This window comes from Moschus berezovskii, chromosome 10 (genome assembly GCF_049115385.1).
Source record: "Moschus berezovskii isolate FMDL1 chromosome 10, NW_MosBer_1.0, whole genome shotgun sequence".
NCBI lineage: Eukaryota > Metazoa > Chordata > Mammalia > Artiodactyla > Moschidae > Moschus > Moschus berezovskii.
This window is the reverse complement of record NC_142469.1, coordinates 84,043,848-84,061,827: the sequence shown is the minus strand read 5'-3', so window position 1 is coordinate 84,061,827 and position 17,980 is coordinate 84,043,848. Positions and strand designations below refer to the sequence as shown.

Genomic DNA, 17,980 nt, shown 5'->3' with positions numbered 1-17,980 from the left:
GGACTTCAGTGAATAATAGGAAATTATAAAATACAACGGGCTCTCAATTTAGATGCATTCTAAAACCACTTCATCCTCAAAACGCTCCCATAGGTAGGTAGTAGTATATGAATTTTAGATGATCATACTGAAGCACATGGTGATAAAGCAGAAAGGCTGAGATCTGAACCCCAGTAGCTTACCCAGAGCCTACCCTCTTAGTCACTACAGTCTACCTGAGATAAACTCCCTTTTAACTGACTAATCTCTCTGAACAGTATTAAAAGTGAGATTCTAAGCACACCTCTCTCTTTAACCTGTTACTCCTTTCTAATAACGAATTCCTGCTTATTTTGGCCTCAAACTCTTCCTGAAGACACTCCTTGATGACTTTGTAGCATCGAACATTTGTACCTTTCTCAGTGAATATAGTTAATTGATATTTTTTAAGTCAAAAAATTGATTTTTTTTAAGTCCATTTCAGTAAGGAGCCAAGAAAAAAAAAAGGTGTCTGGGATTAAATTGATTTAAATTGTTTTAAAGAAGAAATACATGGTGAGTAACAACACGCGGGGTGTGGCATGGTACCACTCTGCTTTTCTCCCTGAAGATAAGACAGCAACCCCAGGGCCTGTCAGTGCTGAAGTAGAAAGAGCGGCAGGCTGGGAGTGACAGAGGTTTGTGGTCATGCTGTGATACATGTGGGCAGACCTGGGGGGAAAGTTCTAATTGTTCAGGCCTCCACAGTATGTGAAAAATAAAGAGTCCTTTCCAGTGCTAGCACTCTTACGAGTTATAGGCCCACCCATTCTTTCACTTCCCCATCTCTTTAAAAGGTAACTCTCTGGTGTGTGTGGGAGAGAACTCTTCCTTTGTTTCTCTCATCTCAAGAGCAGGCATCATGGTACACTGGGTATTTTAAAACGCTACAGTGAATAACTATTAGTAAAAGACAATGATATCTCATTTCCAAGACTAAGTTTTAAATTGGAAATGTGGTCTGTATATGAGAATAGCATAAAAGGAATCAATTATATCTCGAATCAAATGACAGGCTACGAATGACCATTCAGGGCTCTCACGACCACATTTCTCTTTTAAGATCAGTAGTACAGACACAGAAAGGCTGAAATCCCAACCCCACCAACCTCTTCATTCAACCAACACAGCTTATCTACTGAATAAATTGCTAATGGTAAGGATGTTCTCTTTATAAAAATCAAATCATAATGCTAAAGATATAAAACTATTAATAAACTACTGAAATGTTTATCAGGTGTTTATATTAAAGGCTTAGCCACTTAACAGGAAAGGAAAATAATCTCTCCAGCCTGTAAATATCAAGGAATTATACAAAAAGCCTTTTCTTTTCCAAAGCACTTGGAAACAAATCAAGATATTTCCAAGGATTTTGTTTTGTCTCCTGTTTCTATGGACTTATTTAATGCATTTTCACATGTTAATACTTCCCTCTTTTCCTCATGACAGCTAAATTTCAGATGCTTTCTTAGCATCAGAATATGCCTCCCCTTAGCAGAGCTTTAAGGATTACAAATCTTTCAAGTCAGCCTCAGACACATTCCATGGCAGGCAGATCCTGTATAAATCGCACTGTCCCACACAAAGGAAACAAAAAGAAAATCCTGTCTACGAGAGGAAGTGAGACTTTCTTCTTTCCTTTTAAATGACAGCTTTTTCTTACATCTAAAGCTTTAAAAACTCTAAGTAAGCAAGAAGAAAACTGAAGGAACCACTGAGCATCCCATCCCATCCCACCATCCAGAGACAATCTCTGGTAACAGGCTAGCAGAGTCCTTTTCAGGTTCTCTTTTTACAAATGAAAGTGTGCTATTCTGCCATTTAAGATGTGCTTTTTTTTTTTTTTTTTTTTTACTTAAAAGACTCAAACTATTTCCCACAGAATTATACATTATCCTGCAAGATCCTGTTTAATGACTGCCAAGCACTCCAGGAACAGCGGCACCATGCTGTAGTTAATCAACCGTCACTGCCGGACTCCTGGGAGGCCCTTGGCCGCTCTTCCTACGGCACGTTCTCCACGCCTTCCCACCTCCTCCAGCATCACCCCAGGGCCGCCCCTGACTCTTCAATATTCACTTGGGGACAGAAGCCTGAGGTCTCCCACTGTTTGCTCTGCAGGGTCAACACCAACCTGACAGCATGGAGAGGCGGCCAGGATGTCGTAGGTGTACATGGTGCCCAGCTGGTGCCAGCTGCCGTCCCACCGCGACTTACACTTGATGCAGATGATCTTGTGAACACCTTCCAGGCAGTCCACGCACACCGCATACAGGTGCATGAGCCTCCCTGTGCACAGAAGACACGAGGCTGAGAGCGGCTGGCAAAGAAGTCACCTTTGGTCACCAAAGGGGATTAACACAATCGCTTATTTATCAGTTACAAGCCAACAGTTTTTCATCTGAACAAATATAAAAAGCAAAATAGATGATACATATCATATATCCCCAAGTTGTCCTTTTAGAATAATGATGGATTACCAACTACTGTCAATGAGACACGTACTTTAAGTTCAAGCTTATTAAACACTGGTTTCAATTCACTTTTCTGAAAAATGCTGCCAGGTTTACAGTACGTATATCCAAACTCACATGAGCAAGTCACAGAGGCTCATAACCAACCTGGGATCATGCAGGGCTTTCTGCTCAGAGATCTACTGTGGAATATGGGGGCTGAACCAGAAATGCTGGTCTGTGCTCAGGGGCTCTCATCGTCCCCTCATAAAAAGCCCAGAGTCTGTCTTGGTATTGATAGCCCAGAATTATGCCATAGCCAAAATTACTACGTTAACTGTTCTTGCCTCCAAAATTGCTCAGCCATCACCACATCCAATTTAGGAACCAGAATTATATCTTACTTGTCTTTTTTTCCGAAAGGAGTTCCATGTCTTGTTATTTACTAGGCTCTTAAAAGTCACTAGCTCATCCCTCTACTATTTATCGATATCTAATGCTCATCCCTCTACTATTTATCGATATCTAATGCTTTTTAAAGGAAAGACATCACTCTAGTTTATATGGAAGGGTTTAGGTTCAAATCAGGAAGAGTTAGAATGTCCAGCATCAGGCAACAGGTAGCAGCAACAACGTGCTGTCTACGTGGGGATCGGGGTTCCACTGAGCTAAAAACTATCATTAGCAGGACACATACTCCTATGCGGTTTCTTATTCAGAATGTGCTGCCCACTGCCATCTTTTCAGTGGTTAAGGGCCAGCCTGCTCCTTACCCATTGGTAAGGGAGATACAGTACTTATAAAGAAAGCTTTCATTTCATTCGCTTACAAGACTCTCTCCACCTCTGTGAGAACTATGCCCTCCTTGAAGGTGCAATGTCTAGCAAAGTATCTGGAACGTGGAAAGCACTCCATAATTGTATGCTGCATGAACGGATGGAATATGTTAACAGCCAAAGACATTTTAACCTTGGGGGCCTCTGCCAAAAATGGGATGGGTGACAAGAGTTTCTTGCAATACTGCCTGCCCACCTCTGCTCTGCAGTGTTCTGAAAATAAAATGATCTCACATGTCATGCCCACTCAGAGTGGCCTAGGGCACTTCAGGATGTCAGTTCAGTATCCAGCTGCCACTGGAACAGGCTTCATTTCCAATCTCCCTCCTAGACTTACTCACTGCAGTTCTCCAACACTCAAAGACACCCAGGTGGCTGGCTGGGGCAGGGACAGATGGAGAAGTCACATGTTGGTAGCAATAACCACTATGATGAAGCTGACAGTGAACCTCACTGAGTGCTTACCCAGGACTTGCCACTGTGCTTGGAGGCTACGTGACCCATTTTACTTAACTCTCATGACAACCCTATAAAGTAGGCATTATTGTAAAAAGCAGAGACATTACTTTGCCAACCAAGGTCCGTCAAGTCAAGGCTATGGTTTTTCCTGTGGTCATGTATGGATGTGAGAGTTGGACTGTGAAGAAAGCTGATCGCCGAAGAATTGATGCTTTTGAACTGTGGTGTTGGAGAAGACTCTTGAGAGTCCCTTGGACTGCAAGGAGATCCAACCAGTCCATTCTAAAGGAGATCAATCCTGGGTGTTCATTGGAAGGACTGATGCTAAAGCTGAAACTGGCCACCTCATGCGACAAGTTGACTCACTGGAAAAGACTCTGATGCTGGGAAAGGCTGGGGGCGGGAGGAGAAGGGGACGACAGAGAATGAGATGGCTGGATGGCATCACCGACTCTGTGGACATGGGTTTGAGTGAGCTCCGGGAGTTGGTGATGGACAGGGAGGCCTGGCGTGCTGTGATTCATGGGGTCGCAGAGAGTCGCGGAGAGTCGGACATGACTAAGCGACTGAACTGAACTGAACTGATTGTTACTCCCACTTCAGATAGGAGGAAGTAGCTTGCTCAAGTTAAAAAAGATAGTAGCAAAGTCCAGACTTAAATTTCTGTCTGACTCTTAACCTCCACTCTACATCATGGGAATTCCTGGCCTGGACTGAGTCTCTGGATTTGTTTCAATTCCTGTTTACACCTTGTCCTAAATACTGAGAATTTAAAATTTCTAAATCTATTCTAGGATTGTGAATTCAAACAAATAGCAGATTTCTGTGGTTCTAAGTGGTAAAGAAGCACCAAAAGAAATTCTTAATTCCAACTGTCTCAGTAAATTAATAAATTATTAAACCTTAATAAATGATCACAACCAAGCAAAAGCATCTTCATCTGGAAAAGTCAGGGAAGAGGAGCTGGAAGCTAGGGAAGACAGTAACGGGGACAGGGCCCCAGGGCAAGGGCGTGACAATCCACAGGGTCCACCACTGGAAATAACTCAATATTTCAGGAGTGTATCACCAACTGCAGCCTGGAATAGGCCTTTCTACTGGAACTGAAAATGCTTTAAGGAATACATGGATGAAACTCTGGAATGGAAGAAATGGCTTGACACTGGCTTGTTATACAAAAGATTGCACGTACTTCTCCTAGATGTGGCAATAAAAACACAGATACAGAGCATAGCAAGGCCCCACTTGTGGCGCTGACTTGTCAGGTACTGATAAAATACCCAGATCCTCAGATTTTTATTATCAACAATCAAACTGCTCAAGACCGTTGTCGTATGCACCTAATGCATTGTCTGTGGCTGTATATGTACGTCAGGTGCGTACACACACACGGAATTTTCAGGCTGTCTAATTTTTGCCCTTCTCATCCACTCTCTGCTGGGTATCCAAGGTCAGTGCTGGGCTCGGTCATACACTCCTGCTTTTCCTTCTCTTTTCTTCCCATTCAAGAACTCTTTCACTCTTTTAGCCACTAACATTATAAATAAGCTTCAGTGTTCATCTTAGATGTTTTTTTCTCATAGCACTTGTGAGAGACATCTCTACACAAAAGTCCCAACGTCTCTTCAAACCCAGTTTACACAAATGCCTCATCTTCTTTCATCTAAGGCCTGGTCCCTTCCTCAACTTTCTCCACTCCTGTTCATGATAATACCATTTACTTTGTCTAGACTAAGAGTGAGCCAACAAGGACACATCTTTATCCTCCACAGTCAAGCTGTCTCCAAAGCTGTAATCTTCCCTTTAACATAATCTCTTACAGCTATTCCCATCTTTCAATCTCCACTGTCACCACTCAGCTGGTCCCTTTTCTCCTTGCATCTAGAATGGAGATTTAAGTTACAACTGCATAGCTTCCACCCCTTGCAAACAATTTTTCTCCCAAGCAACCACTGGCTTTTTAAAAAAAAATTGCTAAATTCTTCAATTTATCAACATGGCAAAGCTCTTTGTTATGACTTGAAAGGACATCTATAATCTGTTCTCCACGTACTCTACTCATTTTCCACTCGAGAATCTCTGCTCCAGCCAAATGGTTCTCTTAATTCTCTGTCTCCTGATCTTTTTATGAACCACAATTCCTTTGCTCACATTACTCCTTATCAACAAACACCTGATGTAGCAGTTAGACCCTGAGCTTATCAAAGTCCAACGCACCTCCTGATATCTGTCTTCACACTGCCTCCTTTGACTACCCAGGTCAAAGTGCCCTTTTCCTCCTTGGAAATGATAAGATGCTGCTTTATGTACATAATAGCCAGGTGATACCAGTTCCACAGGTGAGACTAGTCCCTTAGGCCTGGTAAAGTTAGTTACAGTTTTATAAATGCATCTTACATCCTAAGATTACAGATTGATGAGTAGCGAGAACTGATAGTACCCAGTACAAGTATGCAATGTGTAAGTCTGACTGGTTGGTGAACTGATTAAATGAAAGGAATCTGTCTATCATGAATAGAAAAAGGACAACTATCCTCTCTTGTACCCTGTACCCTTGTACCCTCATTCATTTTCATAAATACTTCCAGTCATGAAATGATGAAGATATTTCCATCTTCTTTCCTCTATAATTATCCCCACACAGTAGAAAGATCATGTAACAAAATACAAATTCCATCTTCCATGAAACAATGACATACTTGTAATTGTGAACCAAAATATGAGGTCAGAAATAAAATGGAGAAATAGTATATGGTGCAGCTCTGAAACCGGACAAAAAGCACAGGGGAGGTTGAGATGAAGTGCTGAAAGAGAGAGTAATTTATTACTAAATAAACACACATTCTATACAACTTTCATCAAGAAGCAGAGTCTACTGAATGATCCCCTGAATTTGGGATAGCCTGACAGCTTATTTTGAAGAACAGAATGTGACTGAAGTGAGTTACTCAGTCCTAAGCTTAAGTCTCAAGAGAGAAGGGCCATGCAGCTCCATTCTCGCCATCTTTACTGCCATCCTGAAAACAGCATGTGAAAAAACCCCGGCTAGTCTACTGGCACACGAAAGGATGTATAAACAGGGATAAGCCATTCTGGCCAAAGCTACCAAGGCCAACCAGTCTGCCAAGTGAGAGACGTGTAAGATGCCATCCTAACCAACCAACTCAGAACTGTGAGAAATTATGAATCATCACTGTTTCACACCACTAAGTTTCAGAGTGGTTTGCCCAATAACAAAGGCACAAAGACAGAGGAGTAGGTGAAATTCCAGAAAACAAGTAAGACCAAATTCAGCTCACTTTCCCTGCTGAGAAAAATAAAATAGAAATAGCATCCATGAAATAAGAACAGGATGCGATTAAAAAGAACTTTAGGAAATTATAAATACAACACAGAACAGAAAACCTTAAACTCAGTAAAAATATTGGAGTATAAAATCACAGAAATCTTCCAGAGAAAAAATGATAAAGAGATGAACAACAGGACCAAAAACATACATAATGAAGCATCTCCTCCACCTCAAAAAAAAAAAAATCAGTCTAAGAGGTCCAACATCTGATTAACTGTTTTACAGAGTTAAAAAAAAAGGAAGAAAACGAAAATGTGAGTAAACCATCAAAGAAATAAATCAAAAGAAAATTTCCCCAAACTGAAGACTCTTAAGTTTACAAAATCATAAAGCTAAGAAAGTATCTTGCACATTGAATGGAAAAAGAGACTCACATCATGGTGAAACTTCAGAATACTAGAAAGAGAAAATCTAAAAACCTTTGGAGGATTGGAAGGGGTGATAAAGGAACAGGAGTAAGAATAATATTAGATTTCTCAGTAGCAACATGGGAAGACAGGAGTCAGTGAAGAAAAGCCTTCAAAATTCCAAAGGGAAAATAATTATAACTTGGAAGACTATATTCATCCAACTACCAATCAAGTGTGAAGACAGAATCAAGCTACTATCAGACTTTCAACATCTCAAAACATTTATTCCCAAGCCTCCTTTCTCAGAAAGCTCCTAAAGGATGCTTCTTAACAAACAGGAAATTAACCAAGAATAAAAAAAAAAAGTATGAGATAAAGGAAGCAGAAGATAAAAATAGCAAAGAGATGAAGGAATTCCTAGGACACCTAAGTAGTACAGCTAGGAAGTATTTAAGTGCACCAGGATGGACAGGAGCAGGAAGGTGAAAGTGTCCACGAAAAAAATTTCTAGAAAAAAACTCATAAAATGTTTGACAGGTATGAGGAAATGCTTTTGAAAGGTGGTTTGTAGAGTTGCTGGAGAGTTAGAACTACCAACCAAAGCTTCAGTAAAGGTTAAGCAATTATTAACTCTGATAAAAACAAAAGGTGTCCTAGATCATATGACTCTCCTTACAGGAAATATATCTATACTTGCTGGCTCAGGATTAAATATTTACATACTCATAATAGCAAAATCATTAAGGATTCAACTAAGAATTGTGATGTATTCAACTAAGAATTCTGATGCATTATCCTGAGAGAAAGGGGAAGATACAAGAAAGCATAAATCATCATCCACCTTAAAAATAAATCAATACTTTACTTCCCTGGTGGGTAGCGGTAAAGAATCCACCTGCCAATACAGGAGACACAGGTTTGATCCCTGGTCCAGGAAGACCCCACATACTGCAGAGCAACTAAGCCCGTGAGCCCAACTATTGAGCCTGTGCTCTAGAGTTGGGAGCTGAAACTACTGAGCCCAAATGTCCTAACGACTGAAGCCCTAGCGCCCTGGAGCCCAGGCTCCACATTAAGAGAAGCCACCACAAGAAGCCTGCCCACGGCAACTACAGACTAGCCCCCACTCACAGCAACTAGAGAAAAGCCTGTGCAGTAATGAAGACCCAACACAGCCAAGGTTTAAAAATTTTTAAAGGTAAATCAATAGGTAATACCTAAAATTGGAGAATGAAGTTAGCGGTTTTAAAATTATGATGGTAAAAATCTGAAGTTAGTTAAGATTTGAGAGTGTCTCTGAGAAGTGAGACAGCAGGAGCTGGTAGGAAGAAGTTAAGTGGGGATATATCCTTCTTACAATAGGCTTTCTCAGCACAGTTTTAAAGTTATAAACAGCCTATATGTCATATATCCCATATTTATATAAATTCAATAGTTTTACATGAGTTGACAGAGTTCTCTGTCAACTGACCCACCCCATCATTCATTTTTCGGCTGAAATGTCCCAGTCTCTGTATGTTAACCACAGCACTAGTAAGCTCCCCACCTCTTACTCTCGCATGTGTGTGCTTAGTCGCTCAGTCGTCTCTGACTTTGTGTGACCCCATGAACTGCAGCCTCCTCTGTCCATAGGGATTCTCCAGGCAAGAATACTGGAGTGGGTTGCCACAGCCTCCTCCAGGTGATCGTCCCAACCCAGGGATCAAACCCAGGTCTTCAGCATTGCAGGCAGATTCTTTACCTCCTGAGCCACCAAGGAAGCCCAAGAATACTGGAGCGGGTAGCCTATCCCTCCTCCAGGGGATCTTCCCGACCCCAGGAATCAAACCTGTGCCGTCTCCTGCACTGCAGGCAGGTTCTTTACCAGCTAAGCTCCCAGGGAAACCACCCCTCACTACCAGAATAATATCTGACTTTTCCTTTTGCTGTGATCAAGAAAGTCTCGCCTTTCACAAATTTTATGATTAATTCAACTAATCTAAAAACTCACTGACTGTCTCTGACTCCTCCTTTTCCTTCACTGTGTTATGTTTACAAGGATCAAAGAGAATATACTATAGCTTGCTGAGTATATTAACATAAATTTCAAAGGCAACTATTTTATAGCAAGTAAAACATTTTTATGCAATTCCTTCTCTAACTTTCTTCCCAATTACTAAACACTACATATCCGAATCCTCTCTTCAAATTAGAGCAAGACAAAAACATAAAATTACCCACCAGGACCACTGTATACTTGGTATAGTATGACACCAGACTGAAGGATACCACCTCCACCACCTCACTGGGCAGAGCTGAAATATTCAAACGCTAGCTAGTCAGTTCCTGGCTAGAACAAAAACACACCAGCAGTTAAAATGAAGCCCGAACACAGCCAGCCCTTCTCGTTGGCTTTTCACTTCTCACACACAGAAAACCGGCAAGGTGAGTGAACACCTGTACCTTGAAGGTGACAGGGAACATCGTATTCGATCTCATCGTGTCTCGAGGGGCTTAAGAACAGAGTTCCGTCCACCAACGGGAACTGCTCGAACACCGGGAGCGCCCGGTGGCACAGGGCGCAGTTCACCACGTTCCTGTGGCTGGCGCTCAGGGCTGCCAGGATGAACTTGCGCAGGTCCTCGCCCTGGCCCATCTGGGCATCGTCCTCCATCCGCACATGGAAAGTGTTCAGCTTGTGCCGGGGGATGTGAGTCAGGAGCTCGGACAGGTCCAGGCGCCGGAGGAACTGCACAGGCGCATCGAAGTGGCCCCCCCTATGAACTGACAACCCCGCCGGACTGTAGTCAAAGTGGGCGTTGCGGAAGACGTGGCCCCCGGCCAGGGCCTTTTTGTGAGGCTCCAGGTGGATGGCGTTCTTGAGGAACTCCCCGAGGTACCTGGAGGAGCGCGGGCCGCTGAAGTGGGCAGGGGAGAGGATGGAGTAGCCGGTGGGCGGGGACTGGCCCGGGGAGCCGCAGGGCGAGCGCGCCCCGTAGGCTGCCGCGCCGGCGCCGCCCTTCTCCTGCGAGTTCTGCCGGTCCATGGAGTGCCGGCGGGGCAGGTCGTGGCTCAGGCCTTTCTGGGGCTTGGAGGGCGGCCTGCACTTCTTGGCCTCCTCCCCCGCCTCGCCGGGGGGCCTCCCGGTGTTCTTCTCCGACCCCGACTTCTTCTTCTTCTCATCCTGCATCCGCTTCACCTGGTACCAGTCCGTGTCCTTCTTCAGGTGGCCCTGGCCGCAGCGGCAGGAGCAGAAGCGGAAGGCCAGGTCGTAGCCCTTCTTGGTCCACATGTTCTGGCGGCACTGCTTCTCGTTCCAGCTCCGGGCCCGGCCGATGCAGTTGAACTGGACCAGGATGCTGCTCTCCCACTCGTAGAAGCACTGCAGGTGCATCCAGCTGCTGTGCGGGCAGTGCTCGTTGTTGCACACCACCTTCTGGTAGTCGTCTTTCTCCAGGTCCACCGGCCTCCCGAAGCTGCAGATCAGGGGCGTCGCACAAGGGGCTTCTGGGGAGAAGCACAGAGAGAGAGATTCAGCTGGCGCGCTGTGCGATTCCAGCCGACGCCAAGAGTGAGACCAAAGCTCACTCACCATCCCGCCTGAGCCCATTCAGGCCAAAGGTACCGCACGTTTCTGGTGCGGAGATTCCCACTACTGGAATAACACCAGACCGGGTTAGAAAACGTTCCCCGCTTTCTTTTGGTGGGATGTTGTGCCAAAGGAATTTATTCTGTGATATTCGTTATCAGCTTAAAAAACCATTAAGCTTCAAAAAGCCCAAATCCTTCACAGTGCAATTGGCTGTACATCAGTACTTCCAATAGTGTAGTATGAGGTCTTCCTGAGACATGAGTGTAATGACAGGCAGTTTCAGAGTTCTTTTAAAAATGAATCATTCCGCTGAACTCGAAAATACGATGCAGCTATGGAACCAACAAGAGGGCTTCCCTGGTGGCTCAACCGTAAAGAATCTGCCAGCCAAGCAGGACATATGGGTTCCACCCCTGGGTCGGGAAGATCCCCTGGAGGAGGATGTGGCAACTCACTCCAGTATTCTTGCCTGGAAAATCCCATGGACAGAGGAGCCTGATGGGCTACAGTTCATGAAGTCACAAAGAGTTGGACACGACTTAGCAACTAAATAACAAGAACAACTGAACCAACAGGTTCAGATGGTAGCTCCAAGAGGGCTCTCAAACCCTTTTTCATAGGGTTGGGTAATCCTGAATACCATGGAGAAAAGAAAACAGACTTGCCTCATCCCCAGCACTCTAGAAGGGTCTGATACCTAATAGCGGGATGTTTGATTAAACTAACTGTTGGTCTACAGAGAATTACACTGCCAGTTCATGAAGAAAAAAAACAATTCTCCTTAAGCTATGAGGACAGCAAGCAGGAACACCAAGGTATCTCTACCCACAGGGTGTACAAAAGGCCAACCAGGTTCCCAGAAGGGAGGTAAACTTGGTAACACAGAGCTGACCCCATTTCTTAAGAAGTAAATAAGATTTATGAACATCTGGAAGCTATGCAATTTCCCTAAACCTTCCCAGCATCCCCGCTGCCCACCGATGACAAGTACGACATGCCACCAAATGAAGCAACGCCAATGATGGGGCCCACAAAGCCGATGGCCCTCTAGGGTACAATCATCCCCTTCAGTGTGGGATCCCAGAAACTCGGCAAAATGGCCCAAACTGACTTATCCACCTCCATGATTACCACGGCTTCCCCATCTACCTCCTGGGAGTCACACTTCATCTTCACTTGTCCAAACCCCAAGTGACCAGTGTAGCAATTCGTAGCATGAACTCTGCAGACTGACTGCCTGGGTGAGAACTCCAGCAGTACCACCGATGAGCTGTGTGCTCGCGGACAGGTTACAACTTCTCTTTGTGTCAGCTTCCTCTGTATAAAATGCAGGTGTCAACTGAATGGACCTTATATGGTTCTTAAAAGGATGAAATATATGAATACACAGGTGGTGCTTAGAGCAGAGCCTGGCATGCAGTCAACCACCTCCGCTTCCTCCCATTCTTCAAGGCCCGCCTCTGGACACCAGGACCCCCCTCTTCCCTTGCATCCTGATCTCCCCACTCCCAGGAAGGTTCTGATCTGAACCTTATCTGAGTCCACACTGTGGTCTCATCAGGTGATGACTTAGGTGAGGATGCCTATTACACTTATCTGATTTCCTGGCACTGCTGGGCTCAGGTCTTGCACACACCCAGTGCTGCAGAAAGGCTCACTAAAAAGACACTGGCACATGAAACCCACACATGGTAAGCATAGCAGAAGGAAGAGAGAAGGCTGTGATCCCAGCATAAAGACTAGGGTAGGGAAGCACCCTGAAAGAAGAGTTGTGTGTACACTGGGTAAATTCACTGTAGTCACCTAGGCTCCAGATGACATTTCAAAACATAGTTTTAAAATGTTAATTAGTCAATTAAACAAAGTTCAATGGCTTTTATCATCAATCCTGCGGAGGAACAGCTTTGAAGGGAGCAACTCTGAAATGTACCAGCAAAAACCTAAATGATATTAACCCAGGACTAAGGAAATCAAATTTAAGAATGACCCAGGAGTACCTCCGCATTCACAATATCCAAAACTTTAAATTTTAAATGTTGAGATTAGCTTGATGTTTCTTTTAAAAGTATTTTTCACATTAAACAAAGGTAGGCTAAAAGGAGAAAAATTATTTTTACATCTTTAAGTTCCAAATGCATATCATTCAACCAATCCTGAGCAGTTCCTACATATCATGTCTTTGGACTTGGAAAGATTGGCAAGCCGTGTTAAGAGCTCTAAAGACGTTCGTGCCTGGACCACATGCACAGAGGAGGGAACACAGCTCCACGTCCCTGTCCCTCTAACACTGTCTGTCTTCATCACAGCCGTTCCCATCTGTTTCTCCAGGTGGGACTCCACAACAAAGTGTCTCCACTCCAACCTGCCAGCTCTGCTGGTTCACACGGCAGTCACTTTGATGTGGCCTTATGGTTAGACCTCAAAAACATATATAAAGCCAAGTGTATGCATGCTGAGACGCTTCAGTCATGTCCAACTCTCTGCAACCCTATGGACTGTAGCCCACTAGGCTCCTCTGTCCATGGGATTCTCCAGGCAAGAATACTGGACTGGGGTTGCCATTTCCTTCTCCAGGAGATCTTCCCGACCCAGGGATCGAACCCGGGTATCTTGTGTCTCTTGCATTGGCAGGCAGGTTCTTTACCACTAGCGCCACCTGGGAAGCGCTAAATATAGCATTAACATGCATGCATGCATGCGAAGATATAAAGCCAGGGCTTGTTTAACACCAAACATATTCAATAGACACCTCGCCCTGTTACATACCTCCAGCCTTAGGGCGAGGCTCTGAGAAACAGGGTGAGGAACAGGGGAACCTTGGGAAAGGGCCTCTGACAGAGCTTTTATATCTACACAGCCTTCTTTTTCTTCCCCCCTTTTCTTTTTCTTACACAGGCTTCCAGCGAAGCCATGGAGGGCTTGCCTTTCTGCTCAAAGACATGATTTCCTTCAGGATTTGTTTGGAAAGGCAGCTGGGAAGAATGAAAGGGGTGTGGGCACCAGTTCCACTACTGACTAGTTGTCTGACTTGGAGTAGTTTCCTCATCTATAAAGTAAGGATACAAATGCTTGCGCTCACTCACCTCAAATACAGGTGGAAGCGCTTCGTGACTGTAAAGTTCCATAAAAACTCTTCTAAATTTAGTGCTCCCCCACTAAATGCAAGCTGCTCCAAGACATTTAGAAAGTAAGTCAATAAATGAATAATGTCATGCCTTTTTTTCAGTTTCCTAAGTTTTGCAATTTACTGAAACATATAGCAAACGTTCTTTTAACTGTAAAAAACAGCACTAGTGGCATTCAAATATCACACCTATAACAAAGCTTGCCACATTATAGAACGTATTTGATTGTTTCCTGAAAGCTACTTCTAAATTTAGAAAATTCCTAACTATTAAGAATAGTAGTCCCACAGAGGTATAAGTGAGGGGAAGTGAGGAGCAGGGAGCCCTCGCTTCAGTGAGGGCCTCTGTTACGCACAACTCTCGGGACTTTAGTCTGAGCTGTGCTGCCTGACTAACAAGCAAACTGAGAAAAGCTTCCTTTATAGGAAGACAGTATGGTTTAGAAAACACATCGGAACTCTCCAGTGCACGTTCTCACGGCTTCACCATCAAATGCCTCACCTCAGTCTCTACTTCTCCCCGCCCAAGTGAAAATACCCAGGGCTCACCTCCTTCTGCTCCCTGAGAGCTCAGTTGGTAACGAATCCGCCTGCAATGCAGGAGACCCCAGTTCGATTCCTAGGTCGGGTAGATCCCCTGGAGAAGGGATAGACTACCCACTCCAGTATTCTTGGGCTTCCCTTGTGGCTCGGCTGGTAAAGAATCCACCTGCAACCTACGCAGGAGACCTAGGTTCGATCCCTGGGTTGGGAAGATGCCCTGGAGAAGGGAAAGGCTACCCACTCCAGTATTCTGGCCTGGATTCGGACACGACTGAGCGACCTTCACTTCCACTTTCACCTCCTTCTGGGCAAAAATCTCAAGTCATTTCCAGTCTGGACAATAAGATAAGGAGGCTGACATCACTTGGGCAACATATGTCCCTCTCCATCTCATCCTGTATCCTTCCTCCCACCTCAGGCCTTGGTGTCCCCCTCCCCAACCCTACCCCTGGCACCTAATGAAAGGGAAGGATCTGACAGAGGCCATTTACACACTGTCTGTCCAACCAACCCAAAACTCTTGATGATAAACACATTCACGCTGACAGGAACCCCCAAACTAGACACTGCCATTTTCAGCTTCTTAACTGTGAAATTAACTGTTCTCACAGCTCTTAAAATAATTTCAAGCATCACAGGCAGGTGGGGAGTTTGGCGGGGTGGAGAGGCTTCTGAAGTCATATGAGGTTTTCCAGACAAAGCCTAAGGTAGGGACTCGGTCACATTCATCCTTGCAAACCCACTACGGTGAAAACTGTGTCACGTGTCCAATGCATGTCTCGTGGAAGGCAACTAGGGCCCAGTTAGATTTAGGAGTCTGCAGTGATGGAGTGCTGGAGGAGGAAGGCAGGGGAAGGTGGCCCCCGGGGAGCTCAGACCCCTGTTCAGCAGTCTCCCTAGGCCTTCGAGACTCAGCCAGGAGCCCCTGTCAGGCAGCGCCTGGCCCTCACACTCTCTTCCTCAAACTTACCACAATCTATTCTACCCTCCTCCAGCATCCAGGTACCAAATGCAAACTTTTAAGGTTTCTGAACAACTGTTTTATGATACGGCTCTGTTCCATACAGTAATTCCTCTTAGTGGGAACACACCCTCTTGTCTGAAGAGCAAGTTCCCCTGGGGGGAACTCTGACCTGAGGATGCTCATCTATCTCCAAGCTTCCTGAGGGGCCGGAGCATGGTGATTGAGGATATGGACTCTGGAGCCAGCCAACCAGCCTGGATTGACTTGCAGCTCTAAACCTAGCAGTTTTAAGACCTCTGACTAGTCACTTCAACCTTCCGGGGCTTCTTTCTTCTCACCTGTAAAATGTCAGCAACAAGAGTGAGCACCTACCTCAAAGGGTTGCCGTGAATATCAAAGGAGTTATTAAGGCAGTTTGAATGGTGCCAGGCCCATAATGAGCACCATTTAAATACAAGCAATTATTATTAAAAGCCCTATCACTTTATATTACTTGACGTAGAAACAAAAGGACCGCATTTAGAGCAAAGCTACAACCAGGAAGTGACCATCCTCCTTTCTCCACCTGTAAGTAAGTGCAAAAATGAAGTGCTCTCCCCCCACAAACAAAGCAGGGTGGCATGCATAAAATAAGTCACTAAATATGTACTGACTGACAAGTTTTAAAGAAGCAGAAGGAAAATTCTGTTCTCCTAGCCCCTTAAAGATCTTCTCAGTGTCAGCCAAGTACCTTGCTATATGTAGTTTTCAACCTAAAAAGATCTTTTCCGAGCCTGGGTAACAGGGATTCACAAAAACCATGGCTGCCTTTGATTCATGAGATGTGTTCCTAAAGAACTTACATAATTTAAGACTGATTATCTCACAGTCTGCAGGCAGAGTATGGGGAATGCATCCTCGGAACGCATAAATCTGCAGCTCAGCCACTGTGCTGTGTTTGTGCTTTACTGCTGCTTTTTAATATCAGCATTATCTCTAATATTTCTCAGTTGTGCCTCATAAATTGACAGCATGGCATAGCATAGTGTTTTATCCTATTTCTGTTCCAAAGTTACAGATTTTCAGGATGCTTTCCAGCACGAGTATTATTAGCACAACTCGGATACTCTGAATGCTGGAATAAAGGTTTGAGTTATAAGCTAATTTGAAAATAATAACACAAATGTCACTTAAATCCATGAAGGATATCTGTAAGCAACAAGAATTCACATAATATTGCCAAGGGTTAGAAGGTATTTCTCTTAAAAAGAAAAGGATGTGACATTGGGTAACAAAGCATTTTTACCATTCAGTTGACCTGCTGGCTTTGAAAACATGAGATAGCCTGATGCACAATTTGGGGGAATGTGCCTGCCGAAATTTTGCACATAATGTTAAACTTTTATTATCATTTATGTGTCATTAGTTGAAATTTGCATAATTAAATTTGCATACAATGGGATCACGTGATACTAGGAAATAAATGAGCAGACTGCCTTTTCTCCTGCTTGGAGAGTTAGATCTTGAGGGCACTGAATCACAGAGAACTACACAGCACCCTGGCATTTCATGTACTGCACGCACTTACTCTGAAGACTGGTCCATGAGCTCTTGGAACCAAACCACAGTATCACAGGACGCAGACAGAACTCCAGGTTAAGTACAGGTGTATGTGCACGTGCGTCTGAATGTGTGCACATATAGAACGAGAGACTGCCCAGCTATTAAACCACCCCACTGCTGAGATGCCAGAAAAGACTTCATGTTATCCTCCAGTACTACAATCCAATTTCAAAGCATTTTCCTTGCTTCCCTGAAACACTAAAGAACCTGATTCTGATTATCCCTGTCAATGGCCTTCCCTTTGCGTGCATGAATATTCCAAATACAGCCATAATCAAAACTCCAAAATAATCTTTTTATTTGTCATTGGCATTTACCACCTAAGTTATAAGTACAGTGTCCTGAAAATGTTGGCTTACTTCTCTCTTGGTGCATCCAGAACGGTGCCTGAAGACCAAAGCCCACAGTGGAGTTGGGCCCTCTCCTTGCCTCTGGATTCCTGAAAGCCTCAGCTGAAAAGACAAATGGCTTCACCTCCCCCCAGTCTGTCCAACGAGTAAAACATCCAGCTGTGTGATCAACTGGCAACAGGGGTCATCTGCAGACAAGGCACCTGTCAGAAAATATACCCACGACTCACTGCTGTTCAATACCATCCAAACGTTCTACTGAGAGAAACAATTTTTAGGGAAAGATGTCACAGATGATGTCCACACTCTTCTAGATCTGAGCTCCAGTGGGGTGGTCTGGCCTGCAGTGTCTTAGTAAACC

General features: G+C 44.4%; 1 protein-coding gene across 1 annotated transcript in view; it reads right to left on the bottom strand.

The window, feature by feature from the left end:
* Positions 1-17,980, bottom strand: part of HECA (HECA ribonucleoprotein granule regulator) — a 42,934-nt gene that overhangs the window by 4,120 nt on the left and 20,834 nt on the right. The window contains exons 2-3 of the mRNA XM_055433072.2: positions 9,908-10,951; positions 2,153-2,307 (exon numbers count right to left, since the gene is read on the bottom strand). Of these exons, the coding sequence (XP_055289047.1) occupies positions 2,153-2,307; positions 9,908-10,951 (1,199 nt within the window). The remainder of the gene's footprint in view (positions 1-2,152; positions 2,308-9,907; positions 10,952-17,980) is intronic.